Genomic DNA, 22,849 nt, shown 5'->3' on the forward strand with positions numbered 1-22,849 from the left:
CGGCTCTGGCTCTGGCTCTAGGTCAGTGGTTAGTGGAGCAGGCCGGCTCTGGGTCAGTGGCCAGTGGGGCAGGCTGGCCGGCTCTGGGTCAGTGGCCAGTGGGGCAGGCCGGCCGGCTCTGGGTCAGTGGCCAGTGGGGCAGGCCGGCCGGCTCTGGGTCAGTGGCCAGTGGGGCAGGCCGGCTCTGGGTCAGTGGCCAGTGGGGCAGGCCGGCTCTGGGTCAGTGGCCAGTGGGGCAGGCCGGCTCTGGGTCAGTGGCCAGTGGGGCAGGCCGGCTCTGGGTCAGTGGCCAGTGGGGCAGGCCGGCTCTGGGTCAGTGGCCAGTGGGGCAGGCCGGCTCTGGGTCAGTGGCCAGTGGGGCAGGCCGGCTCTGGGTCAGTGGCCAGTGGGGCAGGCCGGCTCTGGGTCAGTGGCCAGTGGGGCAGGCCGGCTCTGGGTCAGTGGCCAGTGGGGCAGGCTGGCTCTGGGTCAGTGGCCAGTGGGGCAGGCCGGCTCTGGGTCAGTGGCCAGTGGGGCAGGCCGGCTCAGGGTCAGTGGCCAGTGGGGCAGGCCGGCTCTGGGTCAGTGGCCAGTCACAATCTAAAGCATTTATACTGCAACCAAAACTCGTTGCTTAGAATTTTGGGCCATTGGGAAAAATTTACTAAATTGCTGGTGTTTCGTTGAATTACATAGAATGTACAGCACAGAAACCGGCCATTCGGCCCAACTGGTCCATGCTGGTGTTTACCCTCCACACTGACGATCCGGATTCTTTCCCCTCAGTCTGGTTCAGTAAAAACTGAAGTCGAATACATTTTAAAGTTCATCACAACTTTAATAGCAGGGTTCTTAGTCTGCAGCATTGATTTGGACTCCTGATAGAGTCCCTCTATGCTGGCAGAGCAAGAACAAAAACATACAGAAATCCACACGTTTTTATACAAATCAATACGGGTTGGAACATACTTAACGAGGGTCAACACCAATCATAAGCCGGGCATAGGTTGCCATGCGAGGTTACATTATTTCCGGCCAATCATAAATCGTCCATGTGCTGATCATGCTGCTGTTAGACATCAAAGGGGATACTTCCTCACCTTCCAACTTGGAATGTTCTTCCCTGTCCCTTCTGTTCCTTATCTCCCAACCTGGAATGTCTTTCAACTTTGGCTAAGCTCGTTACCTATATTGATCTGCCATAAACATGGAGACATTCAGACCAGTCCTTGAATCACATCAAAGACTCTACATTGCTAAGACCATGCAAACCTGCTGACTACACAAACATATGGCCCAGCAGGAGGCCAGGCCACCTGTACCAATCTCAGTTACTAACTAATTAACCCTTTCTAACCATTTTGCATTCTGCTTCTTTGCCACGTAGGCATTTTAATATTTTACTGAAAACTGACCACGTAGGGATTCTCAACACGAGCCTCCTCCCTCCTTCATCTAACCTCATCAACACATCCTTCTGTTCCTTTCTCCCTCACGTGTTTATCTAGCTTCCCCTTAACTGCGTCTCTGCTAGTTGCCACTATTACCCCTTTGGCACATTCTTACCACTCTTTGTAAAGAAGTTTCTCCTGAATTCCCTATTGGATTTTTTTATGACCTCTAATTTTAGACACCCTTTCCTTTCTTCCACCCTTCCCCCCCCCCCCCCCCCCCCCCCAACATGGAAACATTTTAATCTACATTGACCCTATCAAGCCCTATTATTATCAGGTCACTCCTCAGCCTTCTCTTTTCTAGAGCCCCAGCCTGTTCACCCTGTTTCCTGATGCTGAAGAAGGCCAGTGGCCACATTGTAGCTCTTTTATCTAGAAAGACCATAAAATCAAGGTCTTAAACAACTTTGCTTCTGACCTAACCTGGAAGATCATTCTGTGCGAGAAAAAACTTCTCTAACATCAGTCTTAAATTTGCTTTTTGCTATTTTGAATCTGTGTCCGTTGTCACACTTGAATTTGAATTGCCATTCTACAGATTGGTGCACTTTAATCCCCAGCACAAAAAAAAATAAAGAATTTTGTACTTATATAATATCTTGTATGTCTCAAACATTCCAAAATAGTTCAAATGCAATGAATTACTGGGAAGTGTAGTCACTTTTTATTAGGTGAACGTGGTAGCCATTTTATGTAATGAGATGAATGAGCAATTAAATTTTTGGTGGTGTTGGAAGCTTTTTTGTAGAAGTTCTACAAATTGCTAACATGTCTGTAAAAGACACATGGTTGCCAATCATTTGTTTTTTACGTGGCCATCAGTGTCTGGGGCGTCAAATCAGCAGAAATTCGTAATATGTACATGAAGGACAGCAGTTCTGGACATACGCAGTGAGTTCCCCCGGTGCACGAGGATCCGTAGGCGGAGAGCTTGGTTGCTAGAGCAACTATAACATTTCTGCTTCAGGCATTTTAAAATTTGTTCTGGGGGTTATGGGGTTGGGCGAGGGGGAATAAAGATCATCGTGTGCATAAGTTGTATTACGACAGTATGGGACAGATTTGATGAACCAGCTGGTCATTTCCTGTCCATCATTTTCTTATATTCAAAACTGTTAATCCAGCAAAATTTATTTTGGTCATTGCAGAGAGACAGAACTGTTCTGGAGAATTTGTACTGTGGAAAGGATGGGAATGTTGGGTGCTGAGGAACAGGCCCAGAGCATTCCACAACATTTTCGGCCAGTGATAATTATGTATTTAAACTTCTACGTACGAGTGATAAGAGTTCCAGTCGACAACGCTGTTTGGAAAGAGTTCCACGGACTGGAGAAGTGTGTTGTGAAATCTTTTGCTGGTGTTCAGTATGGAAGCTTGGGACCAATATGAATGGATATTCTGATCCAATTAAATTTTTAAGTTTTTCTTTGTGGTTCAACTGCAGGTTTCCATGTGGCTATCAAAGATTTTCGGGGACCAGCAAATCCCTTTCTACGAAGTGAACCCATGGACCATGGATGTTCTGTGTCGCCTGATGGAGCGGAACGAAACTCGAAACCATGATGTCATCCAACTGATTGAGGATCTGAAACAAAAAACTGTGGAATACAAGTCTGATGGTGAGTTGGCTGCAGAATATTATTCAACTGAACTAAATTGAATGTAGAATCTGGGCGGGGGTAGAGTCAGTTAGCATTATTAGCACACTGATGTGCTGCACCATAGAATTTCAAGCTGCTGATTGCGTGCATCCGGAGATTCCTATCTTTGCTGTCGAGGAGGTTACTGAGTGGGGTTGCAACATTTGACTCTTCCCCACTTGAAACAGCATCACGCCAGGCTGTTCTTCCTTAGCTTTAGATTCTACGTATGGAACATAGTTTTCTGTTGCTAAGTCTTGGAGATGAGTTTGACAGTTTAGTATTCTCCTGCCTCTCTTCCCCCTCCCCAAGCGGAGTGTGTCTGAGTACTGGCTGATATTCAGTGTAGACTTGAAGAAAAATGGCAAAACTCTGCTGAGACTGGGCCTGTGGCTCTAAGTCGCAAGCTAGTTAGAAATTGCGCTTTAACCGTGGCATTGTATATGTGGGGGGGGGAAGCTAAATTAAGAAGTTCTGATGATAGCGGACGATAGTGCTGACTTAATAATTGTCTTTCATTTTGCTTCAGAATTGTGTCTCCTGTTTGTTCCGATGAAAGGCTGATGTTTCCTTTTTTCCTTAGGAAAAAAAATTTTTTTTGCCTTTCTTAGCGTCCCAATGCTAAGCTGTTCTGTTTCTGATGTGATTCAAACCTTGAGTCTTGCACCTGGATGGAGACTTGGATTGCCAGCACCCAGGCCAAGGCTCGTGCTGTTTGTAACTTGACATAAAAATGTGATCATTGTGCTTTGCTGTTTTGCTTTTCTTTCTCTTCAGCTGGCTACAAGCAGGAATTCATTATGGAAAGTGTGGGCTTGTCCCCCACTAGCCTCTCCAGTAATGGATCTAGCTGCTTGAAAAACCTGGTGGATAGCAGCCTCGCTTTGGACCTGAAAGATACCTCTCAAACCAGGTAACCATCCGATAGGGGTCCTAAGCAAACAGTAAGAATGTCTCACAGCCCTTCCTTAAAGTGTAAACAATTTTACAACACCAAGTTATAGTCCAACGATTTTATTTGAAATTTACAAGCTTTCGGAGGCTTCCTCCTTCCTCAGGTAAATGTCACATTTACCTGAGGAAGGAGGAAGCCTCTGAAAGCTTGTAAATTTCAAATAAAATCGTTGGACTATAACTTGGTGTTGTAAAATTGTTTACAATTGTCAACCCCAGTCCATCACCGGCATCTCCACATCATGGCTTCCTTAAAGTGGACCTGGAAGGTACCTAAAGAGGGAACAGAAAAACTTGCACAACAGGGGAAGTGAGATATAGATAAGTGGAATGCATTGATGCTGCTATGAAGTTTGTTAGTAAAGTGCTGTCTGCCTCTGGCCCCTCTCTGCATGCCATATTTATGCCATTGAACTCTTTGATGAATAACAAGTGAGAAGGGGGAAAAAATCAACATGAGCTTTGTGGTTGGGATATACATACCATGAGAGAGTTATAACTAATGTCACAATGGATGTTAATCATATCCTACAACTTGTCCCATGTTCTGTTTGTATGACATGTATGGTTATTAATTTAAATGTAAGACTTGATTTCCCCCCTCCCTCCCTTCTCCTGAAGGCGTTAGCTCTTTGCTGCAGTATGGTTCCATGAGTACTGGTCATCTTTTGGCCCACAGGGCCATTGTTCATGTGAGTATCTGCAGTCTACTCAATGGCAGGTGGCATTACTGTCGAGCCCAATTCTGTCCTTACTAAGCTTCTGCACAGATGCATTTTTGTCAGAAGGCGACACTGGCTAGTAATTGGGAGCATGAATCCTGGCAATTTTTTTCACCTTTCCACATTCGGCCGCTACTTAAATTAATACTTACAGAAAGCTTTTTTGTATATATTCTCACTTTTTTCCCTCCTTTCCTCTGCTCGTGAAGGCATTGACTTCTTGCTGTGGTACAGTTAGATGGATGCCAGGCACCCTACAATACCTCTTCGATGAGGTAATTCTTCAACTGGGGAACAGTAACAGCTGGCTATTCAACTGCAATGGCATCATAGTCTGTCCTGACCTTGCCCTCATTTGTCGACAATTCAAGTAGAATAGAACCATAGAAAAGATACAGCACAGAAGGGGGCCATTCGGCCCATCGTGTCCGCACCGGCTCGAAGAACAACCAGGTGGCCGTTCTAATCCCACCTTCCAGCACCCGGTCCGTAGCCCTGCAGCTTATAGCACTTTAGGTGCAGGTCTTATACTAGGGCTTATAGATAGCAATCGAGAGTGAATTTTCTTCTTTCGTCATCCAGCTGGGTGGGACTGTCCTCGCCTGGTTCCGTTCTTATCTATCCGGTCATAGCCAGAGAATCACCTGCAATGGCTTCTCTTCCCGCACCCCCACTGTTAACTCTGAAGTCCCCCAAGGATCTATTCTTGGCCCCCTCCATATTTCTCATCTACGTACTGCCCCTCGGTGACATCATTCGAAAACACATCAGGTTTCACATGTACGCTGACGATGCCCAGCTCTACCTCACCGCCACCACTCTCCACCCCTCCACTGTCTCTGATTTGTCACACTGCCTGTCCGACTGGATGAGCAAAAATTTCCTCCAAATAAATATTGGGCAGACCGAAACCATTGTCTTCAGTCCCCGCCACAAATTTCATTCCCTAGCCACCGACCCCATCCCTCTCCCTGGCCGCTGTCTGAGGCTGAATCAGACTATTCGCGGCCCTGGCGTCCTATTTGACCCCATGATGAGCTTCCGCCCACGTATCCGCTCCATCACGAAGGCCTCCTACTTCCTGCTCCGTAACATCGCCCGTCTCCGCCCCTACCACAGCTCATCTGCTGCTGAAACCTCATCCGAGCCTTTGTTACCTCTAGACTTGATTATTCCAATGCTCTCCTGGATGACCTCTCTCTTCTATGCTCTATAAGCTTGAGCTCATCCAAAACTCTGCTGCTGCCCATATCCTAACTCGCACCAAGTTCCGTTCACCCATTACCCCCGTGCTCGCTGACCCACATTGGCTCCCGATTTTAAAATTCTCATCCTTGTTTTCAAATCCTCCATGGCCTTGTCCCTCCCTATCACTGTAACCTCCTCCAGCCCTACAACCCTCCAAGATCTCTGAGCTCCTCCAATTCTTGCCTCTTGTGCATCCCCGATTTTAATTGCTCTACCATTGGTGGCTGTGCCTTCAGCTGCCTAGGCCCTAAACTCTAGAATTCCCTCCCTAAACTTCTCAGCCTCTCTACCTCTCTCCTCCTTTTAAGACGCTTCTCAAAACCTACCTCTTCCTGTCCTATTATCTTGTGGCTCGGTGTCAAATTTTGTTTGAAAATTGCTCCTGTGAAGTGCCTTGGGATGCTTTACTACATTTAAACTCGCTATATAAATGCAATAAAAACAGAAAATGCTGGAGAAGCTCAGCAAGTCGGGCAGCATCTGTGGAGAAAGAAACCGAGTTGACGTTTCAGGTCGAAGACCTTTTGTCAGAACATACAGAGCCAGGGAAAGGGGAGGGAGGGGAGGAAAGAACAAAACAAAAGGGAAGGTCTGTGATAGGGTAGAGGGCAAAAATGACTAAATGACTAAAGGGTGAAGGCAAGGAAAGTGATAATGGGACAGGTGAAGAAACAAAAGATTGATCTGGTGTAGTTGTAAATGGCAACAGCAGAACCATTACCAGCACTTGCTGTCTGAAAAAATGGGCATGATGTGGAGATGCCGGTGATGGACTGGGGTGTACAAATGTAAGGAATCGTACAACACCAGGTTATAGTCCAACAGTTTTATTTGAAAATCACAAGCTTTCGGAGGCTTTCTCCTTCGTCAGGTGAGTGTCGGATTCCTTGAAAATTACCGCATATATAGTCAGAGAACAATGCCTGGTGATTACAGATAATCTTTCCAACTGCCCGTTACCAAGGCCATCAAATGAATTGAATAGTGTTCAGACAGAGAAACATTAGATACCAGACTACTGAATATACAAATGGACAGAACCAAAGACAGAGAGAGAGAGAAACATCCGAAAGGAAGAGAAAGAGAGAGAATGACCAGTTGTATTAAAAACAGATAACTTTTTTTTCTCCGCTGGTGGGGTTACGTGTAGCGCGACATGAACCCAAGATCCCGGTTGAGGCCGTCCTCAAAAAAAAAAGTTATCTGTTTTTAATACAACTGGTCATTCTCTCTCTTTCTCTTCCTTTCGGATGTTTCTCTCTCTCCCTCGCTGTCTTTGGTTCTGGCCGTTTGTATATTCAGTAGTCTGGTATCTAATGCTTCTCTGTCTGAACACTATTCAATTCATTTGATGGCCTTGATAACGGGCAGTTGGAAAGATTATCTGTAATCACCAGGCATTGTTCTCTGACTATATGCGGTAATTTTCAAGGAATCCGACACTCACCTGACGAAGGAGAAAGCCTCCGAAAGCTTGTGATTTTCAAATAAAACTGTTGGACTATAACCTGGTGTTGTAAGATTCCTTACATTTGAAAAAAATGGGAGCAGTGGTTATGATCTGAAGTTATTGAAATCTGGAAGGTTGTAAAGTGCCTAAAGGAAAGATGAGGTGCTGTTCCTCGAGCTTCCGTTGAGCTTCATTGGAACAGTGTAAGAGGCCGAGGACAGAGAGCTGGGTAATAGGAGTGGGATGGGTAATTAAAACGGCAAGTGACCGGCAGGTCAGGGTCACGCTTGTGGACAGAGCTTGGGTGTTCAGCAAAGCAATCGCCCAATCTGTGTTTGGTCTCCCCAATGTAGAGGAGACCGCATCGTGAGCAGCAGATACAGTATACTAAATTGAAAGAATTACACGTAAACCACTATTTCACCTGGAAGGAGTGTTTGGGGCCCTGGACGGTGGGAAGTGAGGAGGTAAAGGGCATAAATGCAAGTTGTTGTTCCTAACTAGCACTGGCTCAGATCAATTACCTCAACATAGACTAGGGAACCTGTGCCCTTCCTGGAATGTTCAGCTGAGCCACTCACTCAGTAAGCACACCAAGGAGCCTAAATATTGACTTTAAATGTGAGCATTATTGATGTGTGAATTACATACTGATTACAGTAATGTCTCTGGAATGTTTTTTCCCTTTCAAGCGCTGTCTGTTCTTAATTATATCAACTCAGTGAAATGTGAAAAATGTTTGGAGATTGTAGCATTACATGGTATAAAGAGGCTATGGAACACATCCTGATATACCCACTTGTTCACAGCCTTGATTGTGCTTTTGTGCAGAGTTTACTCTGAATCTAGATTGTTTTAGTGCCATCTAATGGTTGAGATCTGCGTCTTTATTTTCTGTGTGCATTTTTTTTATAACTGAGAAACTAAAGTGCCTGTATTGGGCACCACCAAAGTTACTAAGAATTAAAAGGTAAAATGAATTAGAAAGTAATGATGACCTTGAGTTTCTGTTGGTATCTAAGCTGAGTTGATGAGAGATCTCTTCCACTCTCGTATTACTGAATTCATCTAATGCAGGGGTGTCCAAATTTTTGTTTTCATAGCTACATATGTATGCATCATGGAGCTTGTCGGGTGGGGGGGGGGGGTGGAATGCGGTCACATATCTAAACCTTAGATCTATATTAGCATTATTTACCATATATCTCAAGCTGTGGGTGTTAATAGATCTTGATGTCCTGATTTAGGATTTCTCCACCATTTAGGCAAAAGTGCTAAGAATGATCCTTTCAAAACCCCAGGCTCACAAAATTCAAACCAGTAAAAAGGAATAATCACAAGCAGCACTGAATTGCTTGGGTTTCAAGGATCAGATTGGCAGGAATAAGGGCTGCAGGTTGGATGCCCTGCTCTAATGCCATATGCTGCTTAGTCTGTTTTTACGAACAGTTCATGACGATGCCTGGCACTTGACTAACTTTTCTTGCCTTATTTTTCTGAATTATTAATGAGTGGACATCAATGTCTAGTTTGAAATTTTTCCCCATTTAAGTCCCCTGGTCAGTTGCCTGTTTCAGTGCCATCTCGAGTCTATGGTGCACCCGTCCTCTGGGGGTGGCATGAAGAGGTTAGAAGGGGAGTTCGTATAATCTTAGAGTGAATAAATGCCTGGTTTCAACTGTGGTACCATAGGGGGGGGGGGGGGGGAGGTACTTGAAATCATGCATTCATTCATTTTGAAAAAGACGAGGAAGTTTCCTCCCAACCTTCTAATTATAATTGTAACCGATTCGGACGTGACACCAAATGGTAATCAATGTCTCATTTATTAATAGTTAAATCAAACATATAAAATTATCAAATTTTGGACAACAAAGATCAAAACAATATTAATCCGTTTGATCTCTGGGCAGAGGTTACAATTAAGTTGGCGACCTGGTCGTTTCAAGTTTTCTCACAGTGAGGTAGTCTTCTGATAGTCAGGTGTTCTTCTGACAGCGGTGTCATCTTCAGACAGCTAGGTGTTCTTTCGACAGTCTTCGCTGATTTCTCTGCCCTGAGCTCAAAAGACTTTGGGTTTTTATGTCCCCACTGGCGGGAACCTCACACCATATATGGAACAATATTCATAAGACCCTTATAGATTAACAAAGTTGTTTTTCAAAGAATGCAAGTTGGTCAGCTTGTTTTAATGTTGCTCATCTAACCACAAGACCCTTTGCAAGGTAGTTTTTCAAGGTGGCAGTTTGTTTGACCGCATTTGTCTAGCTATCTCGTCGTGGTCCTGGCCTTATCACAATCTTTGAATTATTATTCCGCTTTTTGGGTCATTGTTCCTGTTTTACCTCATAGCTGCCTTGCCTCACAATGAGGGTAACGGGTCAGTCACTAGCTGGAGGTTAACAGTTTACAATTCAGCAAATAAATTGCGCACCCAGCCTGCAGAGCATGATGGTTAGTAGCATTAAGAAAAAGATGTCAATTTTTCTCTATTTCCAATATTCTTACATAATACTCCTAATTAGTTTCACCCTTTGTCTTAACCTTTAATTTTCCCGTGCTTTGCTTTCATTTTTTAAAAATCTGCACTTCACCCTACTGTCCCAGCCTCCTGGTATAGCTTTGCCAAGATCATCCTGTCCTAACCTCTTAGTGTGGGTTTTTGTGTGTCTTTACCTTTTCAGTAAGAGATTCAGAGAACAGCTTCATGCTCAGAAACCGGTATAATCCTTATAGTGAGAAGAGACTAACTCCTCTTCCTGGGAAAATTACTCAAAGGTCTTGTTGAGCTCCACTAGACTGGCAGCTACATTAGGAAGCACGAAAAAGAAAAGTTAGTTTGTCAGAAAAGTGCATCAGGAATTTCAGGTTGTCTGCACAAAGCATATCCATGCCAACTATTGTTGGAGTAATAAAGTTAACTGTGTGCAAATAGAATTAAAACTAATTCTGTCAAAGATTCCCATACATATAGCAGGGCTATGGGGAAAGAGCAGGGGAGTGGGACTAATTGGTAGCTCTTTCAGAGCACAGGCACGATGGGCCAAATAGCCTTTTTTTTTGTGCTGTATAATTCAATGATCAGACCTTCAAGCCCCTAGTGAGCTGTGGGGTTGGGGAGAAGGCAGGATAAGAGGTCCACATATGGACCGAAGTCTGATTTTTTTTCCCCCAATTTGTTCGTTCTGATAGTGACTGTTGCAGAGGTCTGGTTCCACCAGCACTGTCAGTCCTTCAGTTACTTACCAAAGTGTCCATTCTTCATGTGTGAACTTAACTAGTGAGTGCTGGCAAGCTGTTTGATATTGATTCATTACAGATGAATGTGATCTGTCCTCAGCTAAACCAATTCACACATAAAAATTTCCAGCAAGGATGGTGATTGGGAATCAGAAACCTGACAAACCAGAGTCTGAATCTGAGATTTTCCTGGTTTGTTTAACTGCTTTACAACATTTTCCTCTTGAATTCTTAATTTTCTCTCCCTCTCATTTTTTAGCTTTGTGCTCGCAATAAACGATTTGACCTCTGACCGTACAGCAGCCAAGAACAGAAGTCAGAGAGTTATAATCAGTGACCTGTCGAAGAAACTGACTGAGATGATCATTCTGGAAAAGTCTCTGCAAATGTGAGTGCTGAAGAGCTCGTGCTCAGTTATTTTTGTTGCCTTTTTCTCCACCCTTTCTCCTGAAGGTGCTGACTCCTTGCTAGGAACAGGTCCACGAATGTTGGTCAACCCCTGGTACCTATCTCTCCCTAGTGGCTGTTAATGTGTAAGTCTTGAGAGTGAATGTTGGCAGTCCATTTGACTTCAGGGCATCACAGCCAAGCCCAATCCTGCCCTTTGCCTAATGTTCAATCACATGCATTTCCCCTCACTTTTATTCCCTCTCTTCCTTAACCTGGTGTCAGTTGTATTGGCCCTACCGCCACACCCGTCTGAGATCAGCTAACTCAGCACAGAGAGGGAATCTCGCCTCAGACCTTCCCCAGTCTGTTTGGCTCAGCTACTTGTATATCAACCTGCTTAACCATTGGGGAGCTCCCTATTTTTTAGATTCAGTGTTATGAACTGTTAAAATTGAATTACTCACGTGAAGCTAGTTTGCACTCTGATTTTTTTTTGGCTTCATCAAGATACCGACAAAATTTATATATTAAAATTTGTCTGGATGGGAGTGGTTTAGTTTAGAAATCCATCTGTTTCCAAAATATTTGCTGTGGGTTTTTTTTAAATGTTTTTCATTTGGTCTTTGTTTAACTGAGTTCTAACTTTTTTTTCACTATTCTTGACTCCTTAATGTGAGGTTTCCTGCCTCACATTCATTATATTTCCATCCAAAATTGGCAAAATAAAATAAAAATTCTTTTGTCACTTAATCTGTTTTAAGAACTCTTAACCACAGCCCTGTTTATAGATTTTTTTAAAAAAATGTATTTGCTAACTTATGGAAGTCTGGGCTCCTTTTAAAATGCAGCTGTTGAAAGTTGTCTGTCTATGGCCTAAGTTGAAAATTTACAAAAATCAAGAGGTCTAAATATAAATGCAAGATGTTGTTGGGTGTTAAGACCTGCTTCTTTCCACCTTGCCAGTCCCTGCCCATCAAAAAAACCCACAAGATTGAGTAATCTTTGCCTCCCTGTAAATCCCTGTGTATTTAAAAATAATTAAGTTAATAGACTGCCATTTCACCTCAAGACCCGAGTTTTGAAACCATCCCTGACTGATGAGATGAAAGCTTCCGATCACTGAAGGCTGTAAAGTTCCTAAATTTTAGGTAGATTAAGTACAGAATGGGAAATAAAAAGCCATTCACTCCCATAAATCTGCTCTACCCTGAGTCTGAACGTGATTATTCTAACATTGACTTCTCACAACCTGTTGATATACTTAAAGCTGTTCATCATTCTTTCCTCTTATCTCCTTTGAAAAATATTAAAATTAACCAGTGACATCAAATATTTCTAACCTCCAATCTCTTGAGGCTTGTGAACTTTGTACTTGAATCCTCTCATCCTGCCTGAACTAAATCAGTTTTAACACTTAGGATGGTTAGTGGTTAAAATCGAGAAATTGCACTGGTGCAGTTGGGGATGCTTTTTTCTGAGGTAATTGGGTAAATGCACGGACGTTCGGTCAGGTTGTTAATCATTGTCCCTCAGCTACCTATATGCATTATCTTGACTGTTGATGTCTGGCATGACACCCAGCAATGACTTAAAAATTAAAACCATGCTTCCACATTACAGATCATAAGCAAAGCCACCAGTTTGTAGTTTTTATTGAAGAATGGATGGAATTGTGGAAAATCCCAGTATGATTCCTGGAATCCTGCATAATAAAATTTTAATTTGATTTAATCAGTCACTGTAAGCCAATGCTTCTAATTAATAAGTGGATGGAATTGGAGAATGTGATCCCCAAATCACTGGTAAAGGTTCCTGAATCACATGTAACAAAATGGAATTTGACTTATTCAGTCACTGTAAATTTAATTGGCTAATAAACTAGTTCACAAGATAGTGATTTTGGAGCAGTAATCTTGTATTCGAAAGGGAAAAGAACTTGCAGTTATCTAACACTCTCATGTCCTCACGCTGCCCCAAAGCACTTCACACAGAGAATTACATTTGAAGAACAGGGTGCTTTCTAAATGGTAAAAAGTTAAAAACAGTGGATGTCCAAAGGGACTTAGGGGTTCAGGTACATAGATCATTGAAGTGTCATGAACAGGTGCAGAAAATAATCAAGGTGGCTAATGGAATGCTGACCTTTATATCTAGAGGACTAGAGTACAAGGGGGCAGAAGTTATGCTGCAGCTATACAAAACCCTGGTTAGACTGCACCTGGAGTACTGTGAGCAGTTCTGGGCACCGCACCTTCGGAAGGACATTGGCCTTGGAGGGAGTGCAGCGTAGGTTTACTAGAATGGTACCTGGACTTCAAGGGTTAAGTTATGAGGAGAGATTACACAAATTGGGGTTGTATTCTCTAGAGTTTCGAAGGTTAAGGGGTGATCTGATCGAAGTTTATAAGATATTAAGGGGAACAGATAGGGTGGATAGAGAGAAACTATTTCCGCTGGTTGGGGATTCTAGGAGTAGGGGGCACAGTCTAAAAATTAGAGCCAGACCTTTCAGGAGCGAGATTAGAAAACATTTCTACATACAAAGGGTGGTAGAAGTTTGGAACTCTCTTCCACAAACGGCAATTGATACTAGCTCAATTGCTAAATTTAAATGTGAGATAAGATAGCTTTTTGGCAATCAAAGGTATTAAGGGATATGGGCCAAAGGCAGGTATATGGAGTTAGATCACAGATCAGCCATGATCTTATCAAATGGCGGAGCAGGCACGAGGGGCTGAATGGCCTACTCCTGTTCCTATGTTCCTAAGTACAGTCACTGTTGTTATGTAAACAAACCAGATGATGGTTTTGCTGTGTGATTTATGATGGAATCTGCACCCGATTAAATTACAGTCTTGCAATTACTCCTAGATATCCATTATTCTGTGTAAAGTATGACAGGGTAAATTGAGTGACTAACATTCTGTTTCCTCCTGTGAGATGACAGAATTATCCAGTGCTGTCACACTTAATGTGTTTGTGAGTTTTGGGGAAAAAACATTTTTTTGTTTGTTTTTTAAGCACAGAGCAACTGTGTAACTAAGTCATTGTGATATAGCAGCAGATTTTGAAGCTCACATAATAATTGTGCGTGAATTGTATTGCTACAATGATAGTTCCACTCCACCAGAGGGAGTGGTACTACTTTCTCAAGAGGCTAAGAGCCTCTCGTGGCATTGATGTGAACGATTGAGTCTATTGAGCCTTAGCAGAGCCGCTGTATCTACACTTGATCTGCAAGTGCTTAATCGCGACATAATGCAAATAGTGGAAAAATGTTTCATTTCCTTGTTCTGATATTACATGGGATTCGTACCTGTGTTTTGGGGGATAGCATTGAACAACTTGCATTTATATAGCGCCTTTAACTTAGTAAAACATCCTAAGGCGCTTCACAGGAGCGATTTATCAAAACAAAATTTAATGCCAAGCCACAAAAGGAGATATTAGGATAGGTGACCAAAAGCAAGGCCAAAGAGGTAGGTTTTAAGGAGCATATTCAAGGAGAATAGAGGTAGAGAGGCAGAGAAGTTTAGGGAGGGAATTCTAGAGCTTAGGGTCTAGGCAGCTAAAGGCACAGCTGCCAATGGTGGAGCGATGAAAACCAGCAAGAGGCAAGAATTGGAGGAGTGCAGAGATCTCGGAGGGTTGTAGGACTGGAAGAGGTTACAGTGATGGGAAGGGGCGAGACCGTGGAGGGATTTTAATACAAGGATGATAATTTTAAAACCAAGCCATTGCCAGAGCAGGAGCCAACATAGTTCAGTGAGCACAAGGGTGATGGGTGAATGGGGCTTAGTGTGAGTTAGGATATGGGCAGCGGAGTTTTGGATGAGCTCAAGTTTACGGAAGGTTCTCTGGTTCTGTCCATTTATCATTTGGGTCATTGGTTTATGGGGATAAGTCAATTTCATTTTCATTACATGAGATTTTCCTGGGGTTTTGGGCAACACATTCCACATATGTCCATTTTTCTGTTAAAATTGAAAATCACTGGTCTTGGCCATTGCTTTTTTCATCCTAATTGATTCAGTGGTTTAAGTCACTTATGTTTCTCAATTCTAATTTGAGAATAACAAAAGCAGAAAATAACCAAACATATTATTAATTGATTCTCCCGGTTTTCTCCCCATCACATTATACCAAAAAACTTCTAGTCAATCAAATTCCAGTTAAAAACATTATCGGTAGTAAGCCACTATTGACAGTTCCTCACCCACCCCACTCTACCCACAAAAGTAACATTTATAGCATAATACGCACATTTAAAAAAATTGGAAACAAAAATCTCACGTACTCATCTGATCTGCCAATTGCTTTCCTCGTGACACACCCTGCTAGGCCACAGGGATGTCATTGGGAGCGCCTTTCTCAATATTTCACTATCCAGCTGAGACCTGACTTTCTGAAGCAAAGAACTGTGCTTACAACTCCCATGAACCACTGAGCAGTCCAGCCTCTGTCACGGTGCATGCGGGGAGAGTGCAGTTGTACTGTGAGGATGATGTGACAAAACCAAGCGGCCAGACTACAACTCTCTGAAAGCATTGTTGTGTGGTCCGTGAGCTTGTCTGCAACAACGATTTCCCCTCTGCAATGTAAGTGAGATTTGTAATTTCCATTCAGTTCTCGACACAAAACTGCCCATAATTTAGCTGAAATTGGTTTTAAATTGGCAATATTTTGCAGAGAGAGACCATAAGAGTGACTGGTGTGGGAAATTGATATCTCACATTGGAGGAGTAGAAGGTGCACTGTGTTTGGGGTTAAGGTGCGTTGTTTGGATAGGAGCTGTACCTGCATGCTTCATGGTGACATAATGCAAATAGTGGGAAATGTTCCATTCGCCAGTACTGACATCACTTAGCCCGATGGTACTGAAATTTCAGCAAGTGTAATGGTTTGTCTTTATTTGAAGGGATTTACAGACAACAGACACTGAGCTCACTGCAGCAAAGGCGAAAGCAGAGTGTAAAAAACAGAATGTGGATTTCTTCATAAGAAAGATGAAAGAATGGAGTCAACTAACCCACAGTATAGAGGTCAGTGTTACAGTCACGGTTTCAAGACTGGTTGCTGCCTGACACTCCTGCCTACAGCCAGCCCTGGGATGGGCTTTGCCAGTTCTTTGGCGGGGAAGAGTTAGAGAGTCCTGCGAATGCCAGAAACTCGAGAGATCCAAAATTTTATTTTACATTTAGACCGTTGATCATGCTCTGTATCCCAGCTCAAAGACTGACTCTGATTAAAGTTTAATGCAACCAGAGTGGATTGAATTTGATGCCTTTCCAGAGTGGGGGGGGGATGGAGGCATTTTGGGGAGCATTGAAAGTGTTATAGTTGACTTCAGTTGGGAAGGGGAGAGATCAGCCAGGGCTCTTAATCCTGAGTGCTTTCCAGTGAGTCCTGCTGGAGGTGCATGAATGTGGATGTTGGATCAGGACGGGATCAACCTAGCTCGTATGCCTTCTCTTATGGTCAAATGGCCAGCTGACAGTCATTGTCCTGGATCACCTACAAAAAAAAAGGTACCAAACCCAGCCTTTTGCTACCTATTTCCAGGTCTCTGCCAATGCTGCTCCGTAAACAGCCACCGTGGGGTGCAGGAGAGCAATTTGGACTGCCTTGTATTTTTTTTCTCCTCTTCTCCCTGTGAAAGAAACCTCTGGTATTTCTCCACCATGGAAGGGCTGAGGTTAGAAACACAAGTGGGTACATCAGAATTAGGTACCCTGACCTCCATCTATTGATGCCTACTGCTAATAAATATGTGTGGACTTTGAATGAGGACAGAATTGACTTTGATGAAACATCCCCTGCCCCCCAGAATTGGATAGTAAGCTGTCAAAGCTCACTCATGAATGGGCTCTTGGGTGAGTTAGTGGAGGGTGCCTGGTTGGGTGACTTATTAAAGGATGCCTAATGCCAATGAGGCTGCAGCCCAGCAGGGAGTCTACATTACACTTTCAGAAGAAGAAGAGGGGAGAAAATTAGCTGGGGTGGGGGGAAAATTAGTCATTGATACTAGATACTAGCTGGGAGGATATTGTGAGCCTAACAGTGTGAGGGAGCTGGATTAACATCAGTGGAGGTATAGTTATTAATGTGTTGCTTTTTTTAAAAAAATAGGAAATTTAGGCAATTTTTTTTAATAAGAATTGTGGAACTGAAACCATGGCGGGTTTTAAAAAAGGACTGAATGAGTTCCTATTAGTGAAAGAAATGCAAGGCTATTAGTTACTAAATTGCAACTAAAGGGAAATATCCCTTTGGACAGAAGTACTTTGGATGTCCCACTCTGCGTCCCTGGATTTTTACTCACCCCCCACTTCCTATGATGTGGGAGATTTCTGACTTTGCTTTGTACCTTACTTACCATGTGGGAAATAGCAGGAGTGAAGACCTATCTCACAATAACATAGTCTTGTGTTCTTTTCCTGTTTTGGTAGCTCCTGTCTTAACTGCGAGACTTTGAAATTTTACTTTTAAGTTTAATCTTTGACCATCCATTTTTCTTTTAAAAGAATGATTTAAAGAAGGCTGGATTTGAGCCGTCTCTGGATCATCAGTCGATGGTGGAACTCTCCGAGGTGGGTATGAGAGTGTAAGAACGTAAGAACATAAGAAATAGGAGCAGGAGTAGGCCACACGGCCCCTCGAGGCTGCTCCGCCATTCAATCAGATCATGGCTCGAGGGGCCGTAATTGAAAGGATTAAGTCCTGACCATGCTGGTCATTGTGAGGTTTCTTTTTTTTTTTAAAGAGAGCGATTTCACCTTGGAATAATGTAATTGTGGCAAGCGAGTGCAATGAACCCTTTTGTGCGGCGGCACTGAGGGCTTCTCTCGTTGCCCAGTGTGCTAGGCACTTGGTCATCTGTTTGGGATGTGCCCTGTTAGAAGAGCCAGGACTTGCACTCTCCAGCTGTGAGATTAGACGACAAGTGCTGAGTCAATGAATTCAGCAGTAAATCTGACCAACTATTTATCGTGATTTTTCCTCTTGGACCTGAAACAGGTTGTGTGGGAGAAGGTGGTTAGGGGCCAATTTGGAGCTGAGAATGTGCCGAGTATCAGTCTGTATTATGCAGGCACTGGATCGTTTTCTCTCCCGACTGCTGATTTGGGAGTGATGTTGGGGGGTGGGGATGAGTGAAGTGGAAGAAGCTTATGCCAATCTGGAGGAGAGTGGAAATCATTGAGACTGATCGTTCTGTATTTGCTTTCTAGCGACTGGAAATTGTGAAGAAGGAAGTAGCGTCTTTGAATGCAAAACTGAAATCCTACCTTGACTTGACGCCCGTAAGTGCATTGCATTGTGTCTGTTTCAGGATAGACATGACAACAGGGAAGGCAACTCGAGGAGAAGACATCTTAGATGTTAGTGGTTGACTAGATGATTTTCTCTGGCGTTACATATGGGAGGTCAAGACCAACTACAGTCTTCGGGTCAAACAGTGTTAGAGGGAGGAAGAGTAATTGGACCTAGACTGAGGGATGGATGTGACAATGGAGCCAAGAGGAGGTCAGGCGCAGAAGGTAGAGTGCGGTGAGGGAGGGGAAAGGTAGAGCAGAGTTGGAAAGGGAAATGGGGAGAAAGTTAGAGGAGAGATACAGGCCAGGAGGATGAAGAGGGAAAGTAGAACACCTTAGTATCCAAAATTAATCTATTCAGACATGTTTGGCAAAGTTAGCTCTTTTCAGTTTAGGTGGTAATGTAATGGTTAGCAAGTGTATGCTCATTGTTTAAGTCCATTGAATGGTGTTCGTATAAAGACACAGAAACTCTGATCAGGTATCAGTTTAACCCCTATATTGGAACAATTGGAATTTCCTCTGTTGGGCTGGTTTCACAAGTATTGTTTTGGATTTCTCCTACACCAGTGTTAAACTCGCAGCCCCAGGGTTACAGGTTGTTTAAAAATGAGTGAAAATGTGATTTTTGTGCCTTTTTTCATACTGATGGATATGGACAATCTATAGGAAATTATTTTGGATTCTACAGATATATATATATTAGATCGTAATTTTTTTTTGAGGCACCCTTCCCACCCCTTCTTGTAGCCTGCTCCTAGGGTTTCACGAGTGCTGTTCTTGGCCATTCACACGAGACGTGCACGAATACCGTGATCAAAACTATCTGATATAAACAAAACATGAAATACTATGGACGCTGGAAATCTGAAACAGCAAAGGCTCAGCAGGTCAGGCAGCATCTGTGGAGAAATGGGAGTTGATATTTCATGTCTGGGACCCTTCCTCAGGACTCAAACCTGAAACTTTGAATTCTGTTTCTCCTGAGCTGCTGAGTATTGGCAGCTTTTTCTGTTTTTGTTTACTGTGCCTGATAACCCTCTTTCAAATCTTCCTCCTCTCTTCTAGAGAGACATGTGGCTTTCTTTGTGCTTCCTTGTGTACCATAGGCAAGATTAGGAACTAAATGGAGGAGAGGGTTGAAAACCTGTTTCAAATTCAAATTCTTTCCCTAATGAATCATCATCTCCAGTGCAACTTCTTTACTATTAAGTACGGTGTGACTTACAATGCATGTTTCTGTGTGATAGTAACTTTTTTCTGGGGGGTGGGTGTTAAACTTGTTTTTTGCAGAATCTGTATGCTGCCAAAGTGAAAATTGAGGAAACAAAACTGGAGCTGGTAAGTGTTTATCTGAACTAAGACAGAGATACATTTAAGGGAAAGCTCGGTAAGTACACGAGGGAGAAAGGAATACAACGATATGGTGATAGGGTTAGATGAAGTAGGGTGGGAGGAAGCTCAAGTGGAGCATAAACACTGGTACAGACTAGTTGGGCTGAATGGCCTGTTTCTGTGCGGTAATTTCTATGTAAGACTTTTACTTAATATATTTTTGTTTAGTAATAAATATATATTATCATTTTAATTTTAAATACTGTTCATCAAGTATGAGCAGGTTCCAGACTCCAGAAGCAACACTTTGTTACAGATGCAAAACAATCTTAAAAATGCTGGGTGCTATTCCTCCACACCGTCTCGTCTCCTACTACTGCTCCTTTCCTCTTCCCCATACACACTCCCTCATCCCCCACTAAGTCTCTAACCCTGCTGCAGTCTAAAACCAACAAGGAAATTTCCTGATTAAAAAATAATTAAAATCTGATTGACCTGAGCCTGTGCTCACAAAATATAAAAAAAAGAGAATGTGAGGTTAACTTATTAGTTATTTACAAACCTTTTATTTTTCTTCAAAGATATGATGTGCCTTTCCTTTTTAAACTTGTTTCCTGCCTTGTTCAATTTGGTCCCAACCCTCAACCCCTGGTAAAAAATCATCTCTGGTCAAGAAACTTGGAGACAGGCTGCTCCCAAATTTCTGTCAATGCTACCCTGAAAATGGTCACTGAGATGTGCAGGACCATCTGCAATGCCACCCTCTTCCCAACCCCCCCCCAATATATTTTTATTGGGTGATAAAACTGACATTCCAACAATAAAGGACTTGTTTGTACTCCTTTCTCAGTTCTCCTCCACGAACATTGTATCCAGAACAACTCAAAGTCACAAGAGTTGTACTTTTCCAATTTTATCATTACATATTTCTGCAATGTGCTCATTATTTAGTTTATTCCTCTCTCTGTGGACGTGTCTGGTCTTTTGATCTTTGGCCTCCCCACAGGTAAGATTGGTAAACTCAGCATGTGGGATATTACAGTCACAAGCCGGTGTTGCAGACTTGCGCTCTACACTGTTTTGTGTGTGTGTCTATTACGTATTTTTGTGTGTTGTTTCCTGTTGTTGGCATCACTGTAGCAAAGTGTAGGTGGATTTTGTCTTAAAGAGGATCTTTTTCATCACTTTGTGGTACAGGATCATACAGCCCAAAAGGTCCCAAGTTCCGTACCTTTTTGCCTGTGCTCAGTAAACTGATTTTAGCTGGAATAGCACTTAAAACACTACAATTGGCCTTAGATCCCCTGATCCAGGGACGTAAAAAATCAGTGTCTGATTGCTATCCAGACTGTACGCATGTGTCGATATAAGGTGCGGGATTGGCTGAGATATTCTTCACGATGTAAGAGTCTGTTGACATCCACTGTCTAGGCCAGATGTTTTCAAACTTGTGTGTGAGGGTCTCTGCAAATATTAACACACCTCTGGGGTTCATATCCTAACTTCCAAAAGGTGGTGTCAGCAAACCAAACGAAAACAATTCTGTCATTGCAGAAAATGTTATTTTTTTAGTACGCTGCAGCAGAAATATAATGTGCTAGCAAATCAACATATTCAGAAAAATACAGAAATTTGATCGTGCAAACTTGGGTTTGGGATCCCATTTTGAAAATGAAAGATCTAGATTCACCTATAAACAAGTTGAATGCAGCCAGTAGCCAAGGTACATAACAACATAAGAAATAGAGGCAGGAGAAGACCACATGGCTCCTCGAGCCTGCTCCGCCATTCATTGAAACATAGAAACATAGAAAATAGGAGCGAGTATGGGCCTGCTCCGCCATTCAAAATGATCATGGCTGATCGTCTAACTCAGTACCCTGTTCCCGCTTTTTCCCCATATCCTTTGATCCCTTTACCATTAAGAAATATATCTATCTCCTTCTTGAATACATTTAATGACTTGACCTCCACTGCCTTCTGTGGTAGAGAATTCCACAGGTTCACCACCCTCTGAGTGAAGAAATTTCTCCTCATCTCAGTCCTAAATCTCCTACCCTGTATCCTGAGACTGTGACCCCTGGTTCTGGACTCCCCATCGGGAACATCCTCCCTGCATCTAGTCTGTCTAGTCCTGTTAGAATTTTATATGTTTCGATGAGATCACCTCTCATTCTTCTAAACTCTAGTGAATATAGGCCTAGTCGACCCAATCTCTCCTCATATGTCAGTCCTGCCACCCCAGGTATCAGTCTGGTAAACCTTTGTTGCATTCCCTCCATGGCAAGGACATCCTTCCTCAGATAAGGAGACCAAAACTGCACACAATACTCCAGATGTAGTCTCACCAAGGCCCTGTATAACTGCAGTAAGACATCCCTGCTCCTGTACTCAAATCCTCTTGCAACGAAGGCCAACATACCATTCGCCTTCCTAACTGCTTGCTGCTCCTGAATGCTCGCTTTCAGCGACTGGTGTACAAGGACACCCAGGTCTTGTTGCACTTCCCCTTTTCCCATTCTATCACCATTCAGATAATAATCTGCCTTTCTGTTTTTACAACCAAAGTGGATAACCTCACATTTAACCACGTTATACTGCATTGGCCATGTTCTTGCCCACTCACCCAACTTGTCTGAATCACATTGGAGCCTCTTTGCATCCTCCTCACAGCTCACATTCCACCCCAGCTTTGTGTCGTCTGCAAACTTGGAAATGTTACATTTAGTTCCCTCATCCAAGTCATTGATATATATTGTGAATAGCTGGGGCCCAAGCACTGATCCCTGCGGTACCCTACTAGTCACTGCCTGCCACCCGGAAAAAGACCTGTTTATTCCTACTCTCTGTTTCCTGTCTGTCAACCAATTCTCACTAGTTGGTGGCCTTTAGAATACACCCAGTAGTGTAATGGCACCTCTATTGTTTCTTTACTCTAACCAAATAGATTCTGTCCTCGACCCCTCCAGGACATCCTCTCTCTCCAGCACTGCAATATTCTCCTTAATCAATACTGCCACCACCCCCCTCCCCTCCTTTCTTTCCTTCCCTATCTTACCTGAACATCTTGTATCCAGGAATATTTAGTACCCAATCCTGCCCTTTTTTGAGTCAGGTCTCTGTT

At 43.1% G+C, this 22,849-nt stretch overlaps 1 protein-coding gene across 1 annotated transcript in view; it reads left to right on the forward strand.

Annotated features, from left to right (window-relative positions):
• Window positions 1-22,849, forward strand: part of haus1 (HAUS augmin-like complex, subunit 1) — a 29,306-nt gene that overhangs the window by 2,413 nt on the left and 4,044 nt on the right. The window contains exons 2-8 of the mRNA XM_067983013.1: window positions 2,878-3,052; window positions 3,851-3,986; window positions 10,947-11,075; window positions 15,996-16,119; window positions 17,602-17,667; window positions 18,307-18,378; window positions 19,684-19,731. Of these exons, the coding sequence (XP_067839114.1) occupies window positions 2,878-3,052; window positions 3,851-3,986; window positions 10,947-11,075; window positions 15,996-16,119; window positions 17,602-17,667; window positions 18,307-18,378; window positions 19,684-19,731 (750 nt within the window). The remainder of the gene's footprint in view (window positions 1-2,877; window positions 3,053-3,850; window positions 3,987-10,946; window positions 11,076-15,995; window positions 16,120-17,601; window positions 17,668-18,306; window positions 18,379-19,683; window positions 19,732-22,849) is intronic.

Source organism: Heptranchias perlo, chromosome 1, assembly GCF_035084215.1.
Source record: "Heptranchias perlo isolate sHepPer1 chromosome 1, sHepPer1.hap1, whole genome shotgun sequence".
In the NCBI taxonomy this organism is placed as follows: Eukaryota; Metazoa; Chordata; class Chondrichthyes; order Hexanchiformes; family Hexanchidae; genus Heptranchias; species Heptranchias perlo.